Source organism: Pezoporus flaviventris, unplaced genomic scaffold, assembly GCF_033815535.1.
Source record: "Pezoporus flaviventris isolate CSIRO_AGI_PZ_B2104156 unplaced genomic scaffold, CSIRO_AGI_Pfla_v1 ptg000746l, whole genome shotgun sequence".
Taxonomy (NCBI): Eukaryota; Metazoa; Chordata; class Aves; order Psittaciformes; family Psittacidae; genus Pezoporus; species Pezoporus flaviventris.
Window position 1 is genome coordinate 30,780 of NW_026893291.1, and position 19,545 is coordinate 50,324.

At 54.2% G+C, this 19,545-nt stretch overlaps 1 protein-coding gene and 1 long non-coding RNA gene across 2 annotated transcripts in view; both read left to right on the forward strand.

Annotated features, from left to right (window-relative positions):
- RNF31 (ring finger protein 31) overlaps window positions 1-19,545 on the forward strand; it is a 32,249-nt gene that overhangs the window by 7,521 nt on the left and 5,183 nt on the right. The window contains 9 exon segments of the mRNA XM_061444264.1: window positions 2,820-2,874; window positions 4,092-4,325; window positions 6,369-6,584; window positions 8,931-9,113; window positions 13,780-13,995; window positions 15,288-15,461; window positions 16,815-16,853; window positions 18,522-18,620; window positions 19,231-19,320. Coding sequence (XP_061300248.1) covers window positions 2,820-2,874; window positions 4,092-4,325; window positions 6,369-6,584; window positions 8,931-9,113; window positions 13,780-13,995; window positions 15,288-15,461; window positions 16,815-16,853; window positions 18,522-18,620; window positions 19,231-19,320 — 1,306 coding nt within the window.
- Window positions 679-4,186, forward strand: LOC133264314 (uncharacterized). The gene is made up of 4 exons (XR_009741633.1): window positions 679-804; window positions 1,484-1,529; window positions 2,680-2,874; window positions 4,092-4,186. It is a non-coding gene; the product is annotated as an uncharacterized LOC133264314 (long non-coding RNA).

Genomic DNA, 19,545 nt, shown 5'->3' on the forward strand with positions numbered 1-19,545 from the left:
GTTTGAACTGGTTTGAACTGGTTTGGACTGGTTTGAACTGGTTTGAACTGGTTTGGACTGGTTTGAACTGGTTTGAACTGGTTTGGACTGGGTTTGAACTGGTTTGAACTGGTTTATACTGGTTTAAACTGGTTTGGACTGGTTTGAACTGGTTTGGACTGGTTTATACTGGTTTGAACTGGTTTATACTGGTTTATACTGGTTTGAACTGGTTTGAACTGGTTTATACTGGTTTGAACTGGTTTGAACTGGTTTATACTGGTTTGAACTGGTTTGAACTGGTTTGGACTGGTTGAACTGGTTTGAACTGGTTTGAACTGGTTTGAACTGGTTTGAACTGGTTTATACTGGTTTGAACTGGTTTGAACTGGTTTGAACTGGTTTGAACTGGTTGAACTGGTTTGGACTGGTTTGGACTGGTTTGGACTGGTTTGGACTGGTTTATACTGGTTTGAACTGGTTTGAACTGGTTTATACTGGTTTATACTGGTTTGAACTGGTTTGAACTGGTTTGGACTGGTTTGAACTGGTTTGAACTGGTTTATACTGGTTTATACTGGTGTATACTGGTTTGAACTGGTTTGTACTGGTTTGAACTGGTTTGAACTGGTTTGGACTGGTTTGAACTGGTTTGAACTGGTTTGGACTGGTTTGAACTGGTTTGAACTGGTTTATACTGGTTTGAACTGGTTTGAACTGGTTTGAACTGGTTTATACTGGTTTATACTGGGGGTCTCCTTTCCCCATCACAGGAGGACCTGGTCACTGATGCAATGCCCATAGTGGAGCGTGATGGACCTATAGGTGTGGGGTCTGTGGGGCTCTATGGGGTGTCTATGGGGTCTCTATGGGGCTCTGTGGGGTCTCTATGGGGTCTCTATGGGGCTCTATGGGGTCTCTATGGGTCTCTGGGGTTTGTTTGGGTCTCTGTGGGGTCTCTATGGGGTTCTATGGGGCTCTATGGGGGTCTCTATGGGTCTCTCTGTGGGGTCTCTATGGGTCTCTATGGGGTTTGTTTGGGTCTCTATGGGGTTCTATGGGGCTCTATGGGGGTCTCTATGGGGCTCTATGGGTCTCTATGGGGTCTCTATGGGTCTCTATAGGGTCTCTATGGGTCTCTGGGGTCCCTATGGGTACTATGGGTCTCTATGGGGTTCTGTGGGTCTCTATGGGTCTCTATGGGATCTCTGTGGGTCTCTATGGGGTCGCTATGGGTCTCTATGGGGTCTCTATGGGTCTCTGGGATCTCTGTGGGTCTCTATGGGTCTCTATGGGTCCCTATGGGTCTCTATGTGTCTCTATGGATCTCTGTGGGTCCCTATGGGTCTCTATGGGATCTCTGTGGGTCTCTATGGGTCTCTATGGGTCCCTATGGGTCTCTATGGGGTCTCTATGGGGTCTCTATGGGTCTCTATGGGGTCTCTATGGTCTCTATGGGTCCCTATGGTCCCTATACAGTCCCTGATGCTGTGCTTCCCTATAGGGGACCCCCCCTCCAGATGCGATCGGCCGCGCACCCCCCCCTCCAGGTAACATGGAACAGCCCAGCTGCCCCATAGAGCCCCATAGAGCCCCATAGAGAACCATAGAGCCCCATAGAGCCCCATAGAGCCCCATAGAGCCCCATAGAGCCCCATAGAGCCCCATAGAGAACCATAGAGCCCCATAGAGCCCCATAGAGCCCCATAGAGCCCCATAGAGACCCATAGAGAACCATAGAGCCCCATAGAGAACCATAGAGAACCATAGAGCCCCATAGAGAACCATAGAGCCCCATAGAGACCCATAGAGCCCCATAGAGAACCATAGAGCCCCATAGGCACCCCATAGATACTTCCATAGACTCTAGAGGCGCGTATAGACCCCATAACCCCCCACAGACACCCCATGGAGCCCCATAGAAACCCCATAGACACCCATGGGCACCCCATAGCCCCCCATAGACACCCCATAGACCCCCATAGTCACCCCATACAGACCCCCATAGACGCCCCATAGAAACCCCATAGACCCCCATAGACACCCCATAGCCCCCCATAGAGACCCATACAGACCCCTATAGCCCCCCCATAGGACCCCCATAGACACCCATAGACACCCATAGGCCCCCATAGACACCCCATAGCTCCCCATAGACACCCCATAGCCCCCCATAGACACCCCATACAGACCCCTATAGCCCCCCATAGACCCCCATGGTCACCCCATAGAGCCCCATAGACACCCATAGGCCCCCATAGACACCTGTATCTCCCCATAGACCCCATAGACACCCCATAGACCCCATAGCCCCATAGACCCCCCATAGACCCCCCATAGACCCCCATAGAGCCCTATAGAAACCCCATAGACCCCATAGACACCCCATCGACCCCATAGTCACCCCATACAGACCCCTATAGCCCCCCATAGACCCCCATAGACACCCCATAGACACCCTATAGACCCCCATAGACCCCCATAGCCCCCCCATAGCCCCCCATAGACACCCCATAGACACCCTACAGACCCCCATAGACACCCATAGGCCCCCATAGACACCTGTATCTCCCTATAGACCCCCATAGCCCCCCATAGTCCCCCCATACAGACCCCTATAGCCCCCCCATAACCCCCTTTACGTTATATGGGGGGGGCCCTATGGGTCCTTCAACACCTTCCCCCCCCCCCCAGCTCCAGCTCCTCTCCCCATGCCCCCCCCCCGCCGCTATGGGGCAGCCCCATAGCGCTGTGGGGCAGCCCCATAGCGCTATGGGGCAGGAGGAGGAAGGAGGGGGCTGGGCCTGCGCTTCCTGCACCTTCCTCAACCCCGACCCCAGTGTTCTCTGTGGGGTGTGCGAGCGCCCCCGCCTGGCCCGGAGGCCTCCGCCGCAGGTGTCTATGGGGCCGGAAGGGGGGGGGGCGGCCCTATAGGGGTTCAATGGGGTTTCAATGGGGTTAATGGGGTCCTAATGGGGGTTAATGGGGTTTAATGGGGGTTAATGGGGTTTCAATGGGGGTTAATGGGGTCTAAAGGGGTTTAATGGGGTTCTAATGGCGGTTAATGGGGTTCTAATGGGGGTTAATGGGGTCTAAAGGGGTTTAATGGGGTTCTAATGGGGTTTATGGGGTCTAAAGGGGTTTAATGGGGTTTAATGGGGTTAATGGGGTTTCAATGGGGGGTTAATGGGGTCTAAAGGGGGTTAATGGGGTCCCAATGGGGGTTAATGGGGTCCCAATGGGGGTTAATGGGGTCTAAAGGGGTTTAATGGGGTTCTAATGAGGGTTAATGGGGTCCTAATGGGGGTTAATGGGGTCTAAAGGGGGTTTAATGGGGTTCTAATGGGGGTTAATGGGGTTTCAGTGGGGGTTAATGGGGTCTAAAGGGGTTTAATGGGGTTCTAATGGGGGTTAATGGGGTCCTAATGGGGGTTAATGGGGTCTAAAGGGGGTTTAATGGGGTTCTAATGGGGGTTAATGGGGTCCTAATGGGGGTTAATGGGGTCTAAAGGGGGTTTAATGGGGTCTTAATGGGGGTTAATGGGATCCAATGGGGTTTAATGGGGTCCTAATGGGGTCTAAAGGGGGTTTAATAGGGTCTCAATGGGGGTTAATGAGGTCCAAATGGGTTTAATGGGGAAATGGGGGTTAATGGGGTCCCAATGGAGGTTAATGGGTCCTAATGGGGGTTAATGGGGTCCCCAAAGGGATTTAATGGGGTCCCAGTGGGGTTTAATTGGGTCTCAATGGGGGTTAATGGGGTCTCAATGGGGGTTAATGGGGTCTCAATGGGGGTTAATGGGGTCCTAATGGGGGTTAATGGCATCTAATGGGGTTTAGTGAGGTCCCAGTGGGGTTTAATGGGGTCTAAAGGGGGCTTGGGGGGTCCCAATGTTGTTTAATGGGGTCTAAAGGGGATTTGGGGTCCTAATGGGGTTTAATGGGGTCTAAAGGGGGTTTAGGGGGGTCCCAATGGGGTTTAGGGTGGTCCCAATGGGGTTTAATGGGGTCCCAGTGGGGTTTAATGGGGTCCCAATAGGTTTCAATGGGTTCTAAAGGGGGGTTTGGGGTCTGCCCCCCATTAACCCCCCCCATTTCCCCCCCTTCTATAGGGCTGGTCCTGCCCCCATTGCACCTACTTCAACCCAGGCCCCGGCCCCACATGTGCCCTCTGCCGGCAGCACATGGGCACCCCCTTGGCCCCGCCCCCTGAGCCCCACGTGATGCCTCCCAAAGCCCCGCCCCCTTCCCCTCCGCCCCCCAAGGCCCCTCCCACCCTCGACGCTGACCAATGGCGGCAGAGGCGCCTGGACCAAGATGGCCGCCGCATGGTCGCCATCCTGCGGGTGAGTTGGGGGGCCGCTATAGGGCAGGGACCCCCCCCCCCCCCCATTGGGCCCTATAGGGGCTCCCTATTGGTCCCTATGGGGCTGGGGGGGGTATTGGGGTGCTATAGGGGTCTATGGGGTGGCATTGGGGGTCTATGTGGTGGTATTGGGGGTCTATGGGGCGGTATTGGGGGTCTCTGGGGCGGTATTGGGGGTCTATGGGGCGGTATTGGGGGTCTATGGGGCGGTATTGGGGGTCTATGGGGCGGCATTGGGGGTCTATGGGGCGGTATTGGGGGGTCTATGGGGTGGTATTGGGGGTCTATGGGGCGGCATTGGGGGTCTATGGGGCGGTATTGGGGGTCTATGGGGCGGTATTGGGGGTCTGTGGGGCGGTATTGGGGGTCTATGGGGCGGTATTCGGGGTCTATGGGGCGGTATTGGGGGTCTATGGGGCGGCATTGGGGGTCTATGGGGTGACATTGGGGGTCTATGGGGTGGTATTGGGGATCTATGGGGTGGTATTGGGGGTCTATGGGGCGGCATTGGGGGTCTATGGGGCAGTATTGGGGGTCTATGGGGCGGCATTGGGGGTCTATGGGGCGGCATTGGGGGTCTATGGGGCGGTATTGGGGGTCTATGGGGCGGCATTGGGGGTCTATGGGGTGGTATTGGGGGTCTATGGGGCGGTATTGGGGGTCTATGGGGTGTCTATGGGGGTCTATGCGGCGGCATTGGGGGTCTATGGGGTGTCTATGGGGGTCTATGGGGCGGTATTGGGGGTCTATGGGGCGGCATTGGGGTCTATGGGGCGGTATTGGGGGTCTATGGGGTGGTATTGGGGATCTATGGGGTGGTATTGGGGGTCTATGGGGCGGATGTGGGGGGGCTATGGGGGGGACAAGGGGTCTATGGGGAGCTATGGGGATCCTATGGGGCAATAGGGGTGCCCTATGGGGTGGTATTGGGGTTCTCTGTGTGGCTTATGGGTTTCTATGGGGCGTTATGGGTCGCTGTGGGTCTCTATGGGATATCTGTGGGTCTCTGTGGGGTCGCTATGGGATCTCTGTGGGTCTCTATGGTTCTTGATGAGATCTTTGTGGGTCTCTATGGGTCTCTGTGGGATCTCTGTGGGTCTCTATGGGTCTCTGTTGGTTCTGTGGGGTCTCTGTGGGTCCCTGTGTGTCTCTATGGGTCCCTATGGGGTCTCTATGGCTCTCAAGGGGTCCTTATGGGTCTCTATGGGGTCTCTGTGGGTCCGTATGGGTCTCTATGGGTCTCTATGGGTCTCTATGGGTCTCTATGGGGTCTCTATTGGATTCTCTATGGGTCTCTGGAGTCCCTCTGGGGTCCCTATGGGTCTTTATGGGTCTCTATGGGGTCTCTATGGGTCCCTATGGGGTCTCTGTGGCTTTCAGTGGGTCCCTATGGGGTCCCTATGGTTCCCTGTGGGGTCTCTATGGGTCTGTGTGGGTCCCTATGGGGTCTCTATGGCTTCCTATGGGTTCCCTGTGGGTCTCTGTGGGGTCTCTATGGGGTTCCTATGGGTCCATATGGGTGTCTATGAGGTCTTTATGGGGGTCTGTGGGGTCTCTATGGGCCCCTATGGGTCTCTATGGGTCTTTATGGGTCCCTATGGGTCTCTATGGGTCTCTATGGGTCCCTATGTGTCTCTATGGGTCCCTATGTGTCTCTATGGGTCTCTATGGGTTCCTATGGGTCTCTATGGATCCCTATGACTCCCTATGGGTCTCTATGAGTCCCTATGGGTCTCTATGGGTCTCTATGTGTCCCTATGGCTCCCTATGGGTCTCTATGGGTCTCTATGGGTCCCTATGGGTCAATATGGGTCCCTATGGGTCCCTATGACTCCCTATGGGTCTCTATGGCTCCCTATGGGTCCCTATGGGTCCCTATGACTCCCTATGGGTCTCTATGGCTCCCTATGGGTCCCTATGGGTCCCTATGGGTCCCTATGGCTCCCTATGGGTCCCTATGGGTCCCTATGTGTTTCTATGGGTCCCTATGACTCCCTATATGTCCCTGTCTCTCTCCCCCCAGGCCGCCGAGCTCGGGGGCTCCCCTTTCCCTTTCCCCCCCCCGGCCTCCCCCCGGGTTCTGTGGGTCCTGGCGGCCGCCGTGGGGCTCCGTGGGGCGCAGGAGCCCGGGGGTCCCTTGGGGGCCCTGTCCCTGCGGGAGGCGGCGTGGGGCTGGGCCCGCGCTATGGGGCAGGCGGAGGGGGCCCTGCGGGCATGCCTGGGGCGCCGCCGGAAGCAGGTGGGAGGGGCTAAGGGGCGGCCAATGGGGGAGAAGGGGTGGGGTTAAGGGGGGGTCCATATAAGGCAAAAGGGGAGGGGCTAATGGGCGGCCAATGAGGGAGAAGGGGAGGGGCTAAGGGGGGAATGAGTGTGCGTATAAGGGAGGAGGGGAGGGGCTAATGGGCAGCCATGAGGGAGAAGGGAAGGGGCTAAGGGAGGGGGGGGGAAAGGGTGTCCATATAAGGGAGAAGGGGAGGGGCTATGGGGCGGCCAATGAAGGAGAAGGGAGTGGGAATGGGTGTCCATATAAGGCAAAAAGGGAGGGGCTAATGGGCGGCCAATGGGGGAGAAGGGGAGGGGCTAATGGCGGGGGGGGAATGGGTGTCCATATAAGGGAGAAGGGGAGGGGCTAAGGGGCGGCCAATGAGGGAGAAGGGGGGGGGAAATGGGTGTCCATATAAGGCAAAGGGGAGGGGCTAAGGGGCGGCCAATGAGGGAGAAGGGGAGGGGCTAAGGGGGGGGGATGGGTGTCCATATAAAGGGAGAAGGGGAGGGGCTAAGGGGCAGCCAATGAGGGAGAAGGGGGGGGGGGAATGGGTGTCCATATAAGGCAAAAGGAGAGGGGCTAATGGGTAGCTGATGAGGGAGAATTGGAGGGGTCAATGGGCAGCCAATGAGGGAGAAGGGGAGGGGCTAAGGGGGGGAATGGGTGTCCATATAAGGGAGAAGGGGAGGGGCTAAGGGCCGGCCAATGGGGGAGAAGGGGTGGGGCTAAGGGGGAATGGGTGTCCATGTAAGGGAGAAGGGGAGGGGCTCATGGGCAGCCAATGAGAGAAAAGGGGCGTGGCTCCTCGCTGTCCATATAAGGGAAAGGGGCGTGTCTCCTGGGTCTCCATATAAGGGAAGGGGGCGTGGCTAAGGGCAGAAGGGCGTTGCTTCTGTCCATATAAGGGAAAGGGGCATGGTCTTTGGTATCCATATAAGGGGAAAAAGGCATAACTAAGGGCAGAGGAGCGCGGCTCTTGGGTATCCATATAAGGAAAAGGGGCGTGTCTCCTGGGTCTCCATATAAGGTCAAAAGGGGGGCAGAGCTAAGAGCAGAGGGGCGTGGCTCCTGGGTATCCATATAAGGTCAAAAGGGGGGCAGAGCTAAGGGCAGAGGGGCGTGGCTCCTGGGTATCCATATAAGGAAAAGGGGCGTGTCTCCTGGGTATCCATATAAGGTCAAAAGGGGGGCAGAGCTAAGGGCAGAGGGGCGTGGCTCCTGGGTATCCATATAAGGTCAAAAGGGGGGCAGAGCTAAGGGCAGAGGGGCGTGTCTCCTGGGTATCCATATAAGGAAAAGGGGCGTGTCTCCTGGGTATCCATATAAGGTCAAAAGGGGGGCAGAGCTAAGGGCAGAGGGGGCGTGTCTCTTGGGTATCCATATAAGGGAAAGGGGCGTGTCTCCTGGGTATCCATATAAGGTCAAAAGGGGGGCAGAGCTAAGTGCAGAGGGGCGTGTCTCCTGGGTATCCATATAAGGTCAAAAGGGGGGCAGAGCTAAGGGCAGAGGGGCGTGGCTCCTGGGTATCCATATAAGGTCAAAAGGGGGGCAGAGCTAAGGGCAGAGGGGCGTGTCTCCTGGGTATCCATATAAGGTCAAAAGGGGGGCAGAGCTAAGGGCAGAGGGGCGTGGCTCCTGGGTATCCATATACGGGAAAGGGGCGTGGCTCCTGGGTATCCATATAAGGTCAAAAGGGGGGCAGAGCTAAGGGCAGAGGGGCGTGTCTCCTGGGTATCCATATAAGGGAAAGGGGCGTGGCTCTTGGGTATCCATATAAGGTCAAAAGGGGGGCAGAGCTAAGGGAAAGGGGCGTGTCTCCTGGGTATCCATATAAGGTCAAAAGGGGGGCAGAGCTAAGGGCAGATGGGCGTGGCTTCTGGGTATCCATATAAGGTCAAAAGGGGGGCAGAGCTAAGGGCAGAGGGGCGTGGCTCTTGGGCATCCATATAAGGAAAAGGGGCGTGGCTCTTGGGTATCCATATAAGGTCAAAAGGGGGGCAGAGCTAAGGGCAGAGGGGCGTGTCTCCTGGGTATCCATATAAGGGAAAGGGGCGTGGCTCCTGGGTATCCATATAAGGTCAAAAGGGGGGCAGAGCTAAGGGCAGAGGGGCGTGTCTCCTGGGTATCCATATAAGGTCAAAAGGGGGGCAGAGCTAAGTGCAGAGGGCCGTGTCTCCTGGGTATCCATATAAGGTCAAAAGGGGGGCAGAGCTAAGTGCAGAGGGGCGTGTCTCCTGGGTATCCATATAAGGCAAAGGGGCGTGGTTAAGCTCCCCAAAGGGGGCGTGGCTAATACACCCCCCCCATCTCCACGCGCAGCTCCGGGCCTTGTCCTCCCTGGGCTATGGGGCGCGGGCGGCGTCGGCGCGGGCCCTATGGGAGGCCGGGGGCGATGTGGGGCAGGCCCTGGCCCTATTGCAGGCCCCACGGCTCCGATCCTTCCTGCTCCGCCTCTGGGATGCGCGGAGCCCCCCCATGGACTTCGAACAGCCCGAGCAGCACGTGAGGATGTGGGGGGAGATGGGGGGCAATGGGGGGAGATGGGGGGCAATGGGAGTCAATGGGGGTCAATGGGAGTCAATGGGGGTGATGGGGATCAATGGGGGTCAATGGAATCAATGGGGGGCAATGGGAGTCAATGGGGAGCAATGGGGGGCGATGGGGGTCAATGGGAGTCAATGGGGATCAATGGAATCAATGGGGGGCAATGGGAGTCAATGGGGAGCAATGGGGGGCGATGGGGGTCAATGGGGGTCAATGGGGGGCAATGGGGGGCAATGGGGAGCAATGGAATCAATGGGGGGCGATGGGAGTCAATGGGGGTCAATAGGAGTCAATGTGGGTCAATGGGGTCAATGGAATCAATGGGAGTCAATGGGGATCAATGGGAGGCAATGGGGGGCAATAGGGGTCAATAGGAGTCAATGGGAGTCAATGGGGGTCAATGGGAGTCAATGGGAGTCAATGGGGGGGTGATGGGAGTCAATGGGGATCAATGGGAGGCAATGGGGGGCAATGGGGAGCAATGGAATCAATGGGAGGCGATGGGAGTCAATGGGGGTCAATAGGAGTCAATGTGGGTCAATGGGGTCAATGGAATCAATGGGAGTCAGTGGGGATCAATGGGAGGCAATGGGGGGCAATGGGATCAATGGGGATCAATGGGAGGCAATGGGGGGCAATGGGATCAATGGGGATCAATGGGGGTCAATGGAATCAATGGGGGTCAATGGGAGTCAATGGGGATCAATGGGAGGCAATGGGGGGCAATGGGGAGCAATGGAATCAATGGGGGCAATGGGGATCAATGGGGATCAATGGGGGGCAATGGGGAGCAATGGAATCAATGGGAGGCAATGGGATCAGTGGGGGTCAATGGGGGTTGATGGGGGGCAATGGGGGTCAAGGGGATCAATGGGGTGATGGGAGTCAATGGGCAATGGGGGTCAAGGGGGAGTCAATGGGGGGCAATGGGGGTCAATGGAATCTATGGGGGTCAGTTGACAATGGGGATCAATGGGGGTGATGGGGATCAATGGGAGTCAATGGGGGTCAATGGGAGGCAATGGGGAGCAATGGAATCAATGGGGATCAATGGGGGTCAATGGAATCAATGGGGGACAATGGGATCAGTGGGGGTCAATGGGGGTTGATGGGGGGCAATGGGGGTCAAGGGGATCAATGGGGGTCAATGGGAGTCAATGGGGGTCAATGGGGTCAATGGAATCAATGGGGGTCAATGGGGGGGTGATGGGAGTCAATGGGGATCAATGGGAGGCAATGGGGGACAATGGGTGCCAATGGAATCAATGGGGGGCGATGGGGGTCAATGGGGGTCAATAGGAGTCAATGTGGGTCAATGGGGTCAATGGAATCAATGGGGTTCAGTGGGAGTCAATGGGGGTCAATGGAATCAATGGGGGGCAATGGGGGGCAATGGAATCAATGGGGGTTGATGGGGGGTGATGGTGGTCAATGCGATCAATGAGGGAAATGGGGTCAGTGGGGGTCAATGGGAGGCAATGGGGGTCAATAGGGGCAGGTGGGGGGCAATAGGATCAATGGGGGGCAATGGGTTCAGTGGGGGTCAATGGGGGTTGATGGGCGGCAGTGGGGGTCAAGGGGATCAATGGGGGTCAATGGGAGTCAATGGGGGCAATGGGGGTCAATGGAATCAATGGGGGGCAATGGGAGTCAATGGGGATCAATGGGAGGCAATGGGGGGCAATGGGGAGCAATGGAATCAATGGGGATCAATGGGGGTCAATGGAATCAATGGGAGGCAATGGGATCAGTGGGGGTCAATGGGGGTTGATGGGGGGCAATGGGGGTCAAGGGGATCAATGGGGGTGATGGGAGTCAATGGGCGATGGGGGTCAATGGGAGTCAGTGGGGGTCAATGGGGGGCTATGGGATCAATGGGAGTCAATGGGGCTCAATGGGGGGCAATGGGGGGTGATGGCGGTCAATGGGATCAATGGGGGTCAATGGGATCAATGGGGGTCAATGGGGCTCAATGGGGAGCAATGGGGGGCGATGGGAGTCAGTGGGGGGCAATAGGGGGCAGTGGGGGTCAATGTGGGTCACTGGGGATCAATGGGGGCAGTGGGGGGTGATGGGCAATGGGCAATGGAATCAATGGGAGTTGATGGGGGTCAGTGTGGGTCAATGTGGGTCAATGTGGGTCAATGTGTGGGTCAATGTGGGTCAATGTGTGGGTCAATGTGTGTCAATGTGTGGGTCAATGTGTGTCAATGTGTGGGTCAGTGTGGGTCAGTGTGTCTCAATGTGTGGGTCAATATCGGTCAATGTGTCTCAATGTATGGGTCAATGTGTGGGTCACTGTGTGTCAATGTGTGGGTCAATGTGTGGGTCAATATGGGTCAATGTCGGTCAATGTGTGGGTCAATGTGTGTCAATGTGTGGGTCAATGTGGGTCAATGTGTCTCAATATGGGTCAATATGGGTCAATGTGGGTCAATGTGGGTCAATGTGTCTCGATGTGTGGGTAAATGTGGGTCAATATGGGTCAATATGGGTCAATGTGTGGGTCAATATGGGTCAATGTGTGTCAATGTGTGGGTCAGTGTGGGTCAATGTGTGGGTCAATGTGGGTCAATGTGTGGGTCAATGTGTGGGTCAATATGGGTCAATGTGGGTCAATGTGTGGGTCAATGTGTCTCAATATGGGTCAATGTGTGGGTCAATGTGTCTCAATATGGGTCAATATGGGTCAATGTGTGGGTCAATATGGGTCAATGTGTGTCAATGTGTGGGTCAATATGGGTCAATGTGTGGGTCAATATGGGTCAATGTGTGGGTCAATGTGGGTCAATGTGTGGGTCAATGTGTGGGTCAATATGGGTCAATGTGTGGGTCAATATGGGTCAATGTGTGAGTCAATGTGTGTCAATGTGTGGGTCAATGTGTGGGTCAATGTGTGGGTCAATGTGTGGGTCAATGTGGGTCAATGTGTCTCAATGTGTGGGTCAATGTGTGGGTCAATGTGTGGGTCAATGTGTGGGTCAATGTGGGTCAATGTGTCTCAATGTGGGTCAATGTGTGTCAATGTGTGGGTCAATGTGTGGGTCAATGTGGGTCAATGTGTGAGTCAATGTGGGTCAATATGGGTCAATGTGTCTCAATGTGGGTCAATGTGTGGGTCAATGTGTGGGTCAATGTGTGGGTCAATATGGGTCAATGTGTGGGTCAATGTGTGTCAATGTGTGGGTCACTGTGGGTCAATATGGGTCAATGTCGGTCAATGTGTGGGTCAATGTGTGTGTCAATGTGTCTCAATGTGTGTCAATGTGTGTGTCAATGTGTGGGTCAATGTGGGTCAGTGTATCTCAATGTGTGGGTCAATGTGTGGGTCAATGTGGGTCAATGTGTGTCAATGTGTGGGTCAATGTGTCTCAATGTGGGTCAATGTGTCTCAATGTGGGTCAATGTGTGGGTCAATATGGGTCAATGTGGGTCAATGTGTGGGTCAATGTGTGGGTCAATGTGTGGGTCAATGTGTGGGTCAATGTGTGGGTCAATGTGTGTCTCAATATGGGTCAATGTGTGTGTCAATGTGTGTGTCAATGTGGGTCAGTGTGGGTCAATGTGTGGGTCAATGTGGGTCAGTGTATCTCAATGTGTGGGTCAATGTGTGGGTCAGTGTATCTCAATGTGTGGGTCAATGTGGGTCAGTGTATCTCAATGTGTGGGTCAATGTGTGGGTCAGTGTATCTCAATGTGTGGGTCAATGTGGGTCAATGTGTCTCAATATGGGTCAATGTGTGTGTCAATGTGTGGGTCAATGTGTGGGTCAATATGGGTCAATGTGTGTCAATGTGTGGGTCAATGTGTGTCAATGTGTGTGTCAATGTGGGTCAGTGTATCTCAATGTGTGGGTCAATGTGTGGGTCAATATGGGTCAATGTGTGGGTCAATGTGTGGGTCAATGTGGGTCAATATGGGTCAATGTGTGGGTCAATGTGTGGGTCAATGTGTGTCAATGTGTGGGTCAATGTGGGTCAATGTGTCTCAATATGGGTCAATATGGGTCAATGTGGGTCAATGTGGGTCAATGTGTGGGTCAATGTGGGTCAATGTGGGTCAATGTGTCTCGATGTGTGGGTCAATGTGGGTCAATGTGGGTCAATGTGGGTCAATGTGTCTCGATGTGTGGGTCAATGTGGGTCAATATGGGTCAATGTGGGTCAGTATGGGTCAATGTGTGGGTCAATGTGGGTCAATGTGGGTCAATGTGTGGGTCAATGTGGGTCAATGTGTGGGTCAATGTGGGTCAATGTGTGGGTCAATGTGTGTGTCAATGTGTGGGTCAATGTGGGTCAATGTGTGGGTCAATGTGTGGGTCAGTGTATCTCAATGTGTGGGTCAATGTGTGGGTCAATGTGTGGGTCAATGTGTGGGTCAGTGTATCTCAATGTGTGGGTCAATGTGTGGGTCAATGTGGGTCAGTGTATCTCAATGTGTGGGTCAATGTGTGGGTCAATGTGTGGGTCAATGTGGGTCAATGTGTGTCAATGTGTGGGTCAATGTCAATGTGTGGGTCAATGTGTGGGTCAATGTGTGGGTCAGTGTATCTCAATGTGTGGGTCAATGTGTGGGTCACTGTGTGTCAATGTGTGGGTCACTGTCTCTCTCTCCCCCCCCATAGGCCCTTGTTCGCCGCGCCTTGGCCGAGCTGGGCCTGGCGAGCTGGGGCCGAGCCCAACTCTTTGTAGCCGTGGGGCGAGAACTGGGGCTGGGCCGTGCCCCACGCGCCCCACGGGAGCTCCTGGAGGCCGTGGGGAGCTGCCGGGACCGGGAGGAGCTGAGGCGGAGGCTGAGATGCGAGTGCGCCGTGTGCGGGACCGCGCTGCCCAGGGAGCAGGTGGGGACACATAGGGAGCCATTGGGACACATAGGGACACATAGAGACACATAGGGACCCATAGAGACCCATAGGGACCCATAGGGACACATAGGGACCCATAGAGACCCATAGGGACCCATAGGGACACATAGGGACCCATAGAGACCCATAGGGACACATAGGGACCCATAGAGATCCATAGAGACACATAGGGACACATAGGGACCCATAGAGACACATAGGGACACATAGGGACACATAGAGACACATAGAGACCCATAGGGAGCCATAGAGACCCATAGGGACCCATAGGGACCCATAGGGACCCATAGGGACACATAGGGACACATAGAGACCCATAGAGACCCATAGAGACCCATAGGGACACATAGGGACACATAGAGACCCATAGAGACCCATAGGGAGCCATAGGGACCCATAGAGACCCATAGAGAGACATAGGGACCCATAGAGACCCATAGAGAGACATAGGGACACATAGAGACCCATAGAGACACATAGAGACACATAGGGACACATAGAGACCCATAGAGACCCATAGGGAGCCATAGGGACCCATAGGGACCCATAGAGAGACATAGAGACACATAGAGACACATAGGGACACATAGGGAGCCATAGGGACACATAGGGACCCATAGGGAGCCATAGAGACCCATAGGGACCCATAGGGACCCATAGGGACACATAGGGACCCATAGAGACCCATAGGGACACATAGGGACACATAGAGACCCATAGCGTCCCATAGAGACTCCATAGAAACCCGTAGAGAACCCATAGAGCCCCCATAGACCCCCATAGAGCCCAATAGAGCCCCATAGAGATCCAGAGAGAGCCATAGAGCCCCCATAGACCCCCATAGACCCCCATAGAGCCCCATAGAGACCCATAGAGACCCATAGTTCCCCCATAGACCCCCATAGAGACCCCATAGAGCCCCCACAGAGCCCCATAGAGCCCCCATAGACCCCCATAGAGCCCCATAGAGCCCCCATAGACCCCCATAGAGACCCCATAGAACCCCATAGGGACCCATAGAGTCCCATAGAGCCCCATAGCGCCCCATAGAGACTCATAGAGACCCCATAGAGACTCCATAGATCCCCATAGCGGCCCATAGAGACCCCATAGATCCCCATAGAGCCCCATAGAGCCCCCATAGATCCCCATAGAGCCCCATAGAGACCCCATAGACCCCCATAGAGCCCCCATAGAGCCCCATAGACCCCCATAGCGCCCCATAGAAACCCCATAGCCGCCCCATAGCCCCCTCGTTGTTCTCCCAGGCCCAGGTGCTGACTGGCTGCCAGTGCTGGCTGTGCCCGGAGTGCTTCCGGCTCCACTTCACGGTGGGCGTGCGGGAGCGACGCGTGCGGGACCTCGTGTGTCCGGCCTGCGCCAGGCCCGACCTGGGTGACGAGGCCTCCGCCGCGCACTACTTCTCCACCTTGGACGCACAGGTTGTTATGGGATGGAAGAAGGGGTTTAATGGGGCTCAATGGGGTTATAATGGGGTTTAATGGGGTTATAATGGGGTTTAATGGGGTTTAATAGGGTGTAATGGGGTTTAATGGGGTGTAATGGGGTTTAATGGGGTGTAATGGGGTGTAATGGGGGGTAATGGGGGTTGACGAGGCCTCCGCCGCGCACTACTTCTCCACCTTGGACGCCCAGGTTGTTATGGGATGGACGAAGGGGTTTAATGGGGCTCAATGGGGTTTAATGGGGTTATAATGGGGTTCAATGGGGTTATAATGGGGTTTAATGGGGTTCAATGGGGTTTAATGGGGTGTAATGGGGTTTAATGGGGGTTAATGGGGGGTAATGGGGGGTAATGGGGGTTGACGAGGCCTCCGCCGCACACTACTTCTCCACCTTGGACGCACAGGTTGTTATGGGATGGACGAAGGGGTTTAATGGGGTTTAATGGGGTTATAATGGGGTTATAATGGGGTTTAATGGGGTGTAATGGGGTTTAATGGGGTTCTATGGGGTGTAATGGGGTTTAATGGGGGGTAATGGATAATGGGGGGGTAATGGGGGTTGACGAGGCCTCCACCGCGCACTACTTCTCCACCTTGGACGCACAGGTTGTTATGGGATGGATAAAGGGGTTTAATGGGGTTTAATGGGGTTCAATGGGGTTTAATGGGGTTATAATGGGGTTCAGTGGGGTGTAATGGGGTTTAATGGGGTTCAATGGGGTTTAATGGGATTTAATGGGGTATAATGGGGGGTAATGGGGGTTGACGAGGCCTCCGCCGCGCACTACTTCTCCACCTTGGACGCACAGGTTGTTATGGGATGGACAAAGGGGTTTAATGGGGTTATAATGGGGTTTAATGGGGTTGAATGGGGTTCAGTGGGGTTTAATGGGGTTCAATGAGGTTATAATGGGGTTTAATGGGATTTAATGGGGTGTAATGGGGGATAATGGGGGGTAATGGAGGTTGACGAGGCCTCCGCCTCGCACTACTTCTCGACCTTGGACGCCCAGGTTGTTATGGGATGGAAAAAGGGGTTTAATGGGGTTATAATGGGGTTTAATGGGGTTCAATGGGGTTTAATGGGGTTTAATGGGGTTTAATAGGGTGTAATGGGGTGTAATGGGGTGTAATGGGGGATAATGGGGGGTAATGGAGGTTGACGAGGCCTCCGCCGCACACTACTTCTCCACCTTGGACGCACAGGTTGTTATGGGATGGACAAAGGGGTTTAATGGGGTTTAATGGGGTTCAATGGGGTTTAATGGGGTTCAATGGGGTTTAATGGGATTTAATGGGGGATAATGGGGGGTAATGGGGGTTGACGAGGCCTCCGCCGCGCACTACTTCTCCACCTTGGACGCCCAGGTTGTTATGGGATGGAAAAAGGGGTTTAATGGGGTTCAATGGGGTTTAATGGGGTTTAATGGGGTTATAATGGGTTACAATGGGGTTACAATGGGGTTGTAATGGGGTTACGATGGGGTTCAATGGGGTTATAATGGGGTTCAATGGGGTTATAATGGGTTACAATGGGGTTGTAATGGGGTTACAATGGGGTTTAATGGGGTTATAATGGGTTACAATGGGGTTGTAATGGGGTTACAATGGGTTATAATGGGGTTACAATGGGTTTATAATGGGTTACAATGGGTTTATAATGGGTTACAATGGGGTTATAATGGGGTTACAATGGGGTTACAATGGGTTTATAATGGGGGATAATGGGGTTATAATGGGGTTATAATGGGGTTATAATGGGTTACAATGGGGTTGTAATGGGGTTACAATGGGTTATAATGGGGTTACAATGGGGTTACAATGGGTTTATAATGGGTTACAATGGGGTTATAATGGGGTTACAATGGGGTTACAATGGGTTTATAATGGGTTACAATGGGGTTATAATGGGGTTATAATGGGTTACAATGGGGTTGTAATGGGGTTACGATGGGGTTACAGTGGGGTTATAATGGGGTTACAATGTGGTTATAATGGGTTACAATGGGGTTGTAATGGGGTTACAATGGGTTATAATGGGGTTACAATGGGGTTATAATGGGGTTACAATGGGGTTATAATGGGGTTACAATGGGGTTATAATGGGGTTACAATGGGTTATAATGGGGTTACAATGGGGTTACAGTGGGTTTATAATGGGTTACAATGGGTTATAATGGGGTTACAATGGGTTATAATGGGGTTATAATGGGGTTACAATGGGTTATAATGGGGTTACAATGGGGTTACAATGGGTTATAATGGGGTTACAATGGGGTTATAATGGGGTTACAATGGGTTATAATGGGGTTACAATGGGGTTACAATGGGGTTACAATGGGTTTATAATGGGGTTACAATGGGGTTATAATGGGGTTACAATGGGTTATAATGGGGTTACAATGGGGTTACAATGGGTTTATAATGGGTTACAATGGGGTTATAATGGGTTACAATGGGGTTACAATGGGTTTATAATGGGGTTACCAATGGGTTACAATGGGTTTATAATGGGTTACAATGGGGTTATAATGGGTTACAATGGGGTTACAATGGGTTTATAATGGGGTTACAATGGGGTTATAATGGGGTTACAATGGGTTATAATGGGGTTACAATGGGGTTACAATGGGTTTATAATGGGTTACAATGGGGTTATAATGGGGTTACAATGGGTTATAATGGGGTTACAATGGGGTTACAATGGGTTTATAATGGGGTTACAATGGGGTTACAATGGTTTATAATGGGTTATAATGGGGTTACAATGGGTTATAATGGGGTTACAATGGGGTTATAATGGGGTTACAATGGGTTATAATGGGGTTACAATGGGGTTACAATGGGTTTATAATGGGGTTACAATGGGGTTATAATGGGTTTATAATGGGTTACAATGGGTTTATAATGGGGTTACAATGGGGTTATAATGGGGTTACAATGGGGTTATAATGGGGATCAATGGGGTTACAATGGGGTTACAATGGGGTTACAATGGGGTTATTACAGGCTCTAAGGGCTTATTATGGGTTGCAGCTCCGCCAGTGCCTGGACCCGGCCACCTATGAGCTCTTCAGCCAGAAGCTGACGGAGCTGGAGCTCGAGCGAGACCCCCAGTTCCTCTGGTGCCCCCAGGTGCGCTATGGGGTCTCTATGGGGCAGCTATGGGGTCTCTATGGGTCTCTACGGGGCTCTATGGGGGCTCTATGGGGCTCTGTGGTGCTCTATGGGGTCTCTATGGGGCTCTATGGGGTTTCTAGGGGCTCTGTGGTGCTCTATGGGGTCTCTATGGGGCTCTATGGGGCTCTATGGGGTCTCTATGGGGTCTCTATGGGGACTCTATGGGGCTCTATGGGGCTCTATGGGGGCTCTATGGGGCTCTATGGGGCTCTGTGGGGCTCTATGGGGCTCTATGGGTCTCTATGGGGCTCTATGGGGGCTCTATAGGGCTCTGTGGGGTCTCTATGGGGGCTCTATGGGGGCTCTATAGGGCTCTATGGGGCTCTATGGGGTGCCTATGGAAGGCTATGGGGGGGGGGAGTGCTGCGGCACGGCCGCCAGGGGGCGCTATAATGCCGAGGGGGCGTGGTCAACCGAGGACACGCCCCCTCCCTCTGCTCTCTCGGGCCCTATGGGGTGTCTATGGGGCTCTATGGGGCTCTATGGGGTGTCTATGGGGGTCTGTGGGGCTCTATGGGGTGTCTATGGGGCAGCCCCACAGCGAGGCCTCTCCTCTGCCCCCAAGTGCTCCTTTGGCTTCATCTTCGAGGCGGAGCAAGGCCCTGCCCAGTGCCCCCAATGCAAACACAGCTGCTGCCCCCGCTGCCAGCGCCCGGTATGGGGCTCTATGGGGCTCTATGGGGCTCTATGGGGGGGCTGTGGGGTCTCTATGGGGCTCTATGGGGGACTGGGGGGTCTCTATGGGGCTCTATGGGGGGCTGGGGGGGCTCTATGGGGCTCTATGGGGGGCTGGGGGGGGCTCTATGGGGCTCTATGGGGGGCTGGGGGGGCTCTATGGGGCTCTATGGGGGGCTGGGGGGGCTCTATGGGGCTCTATGGA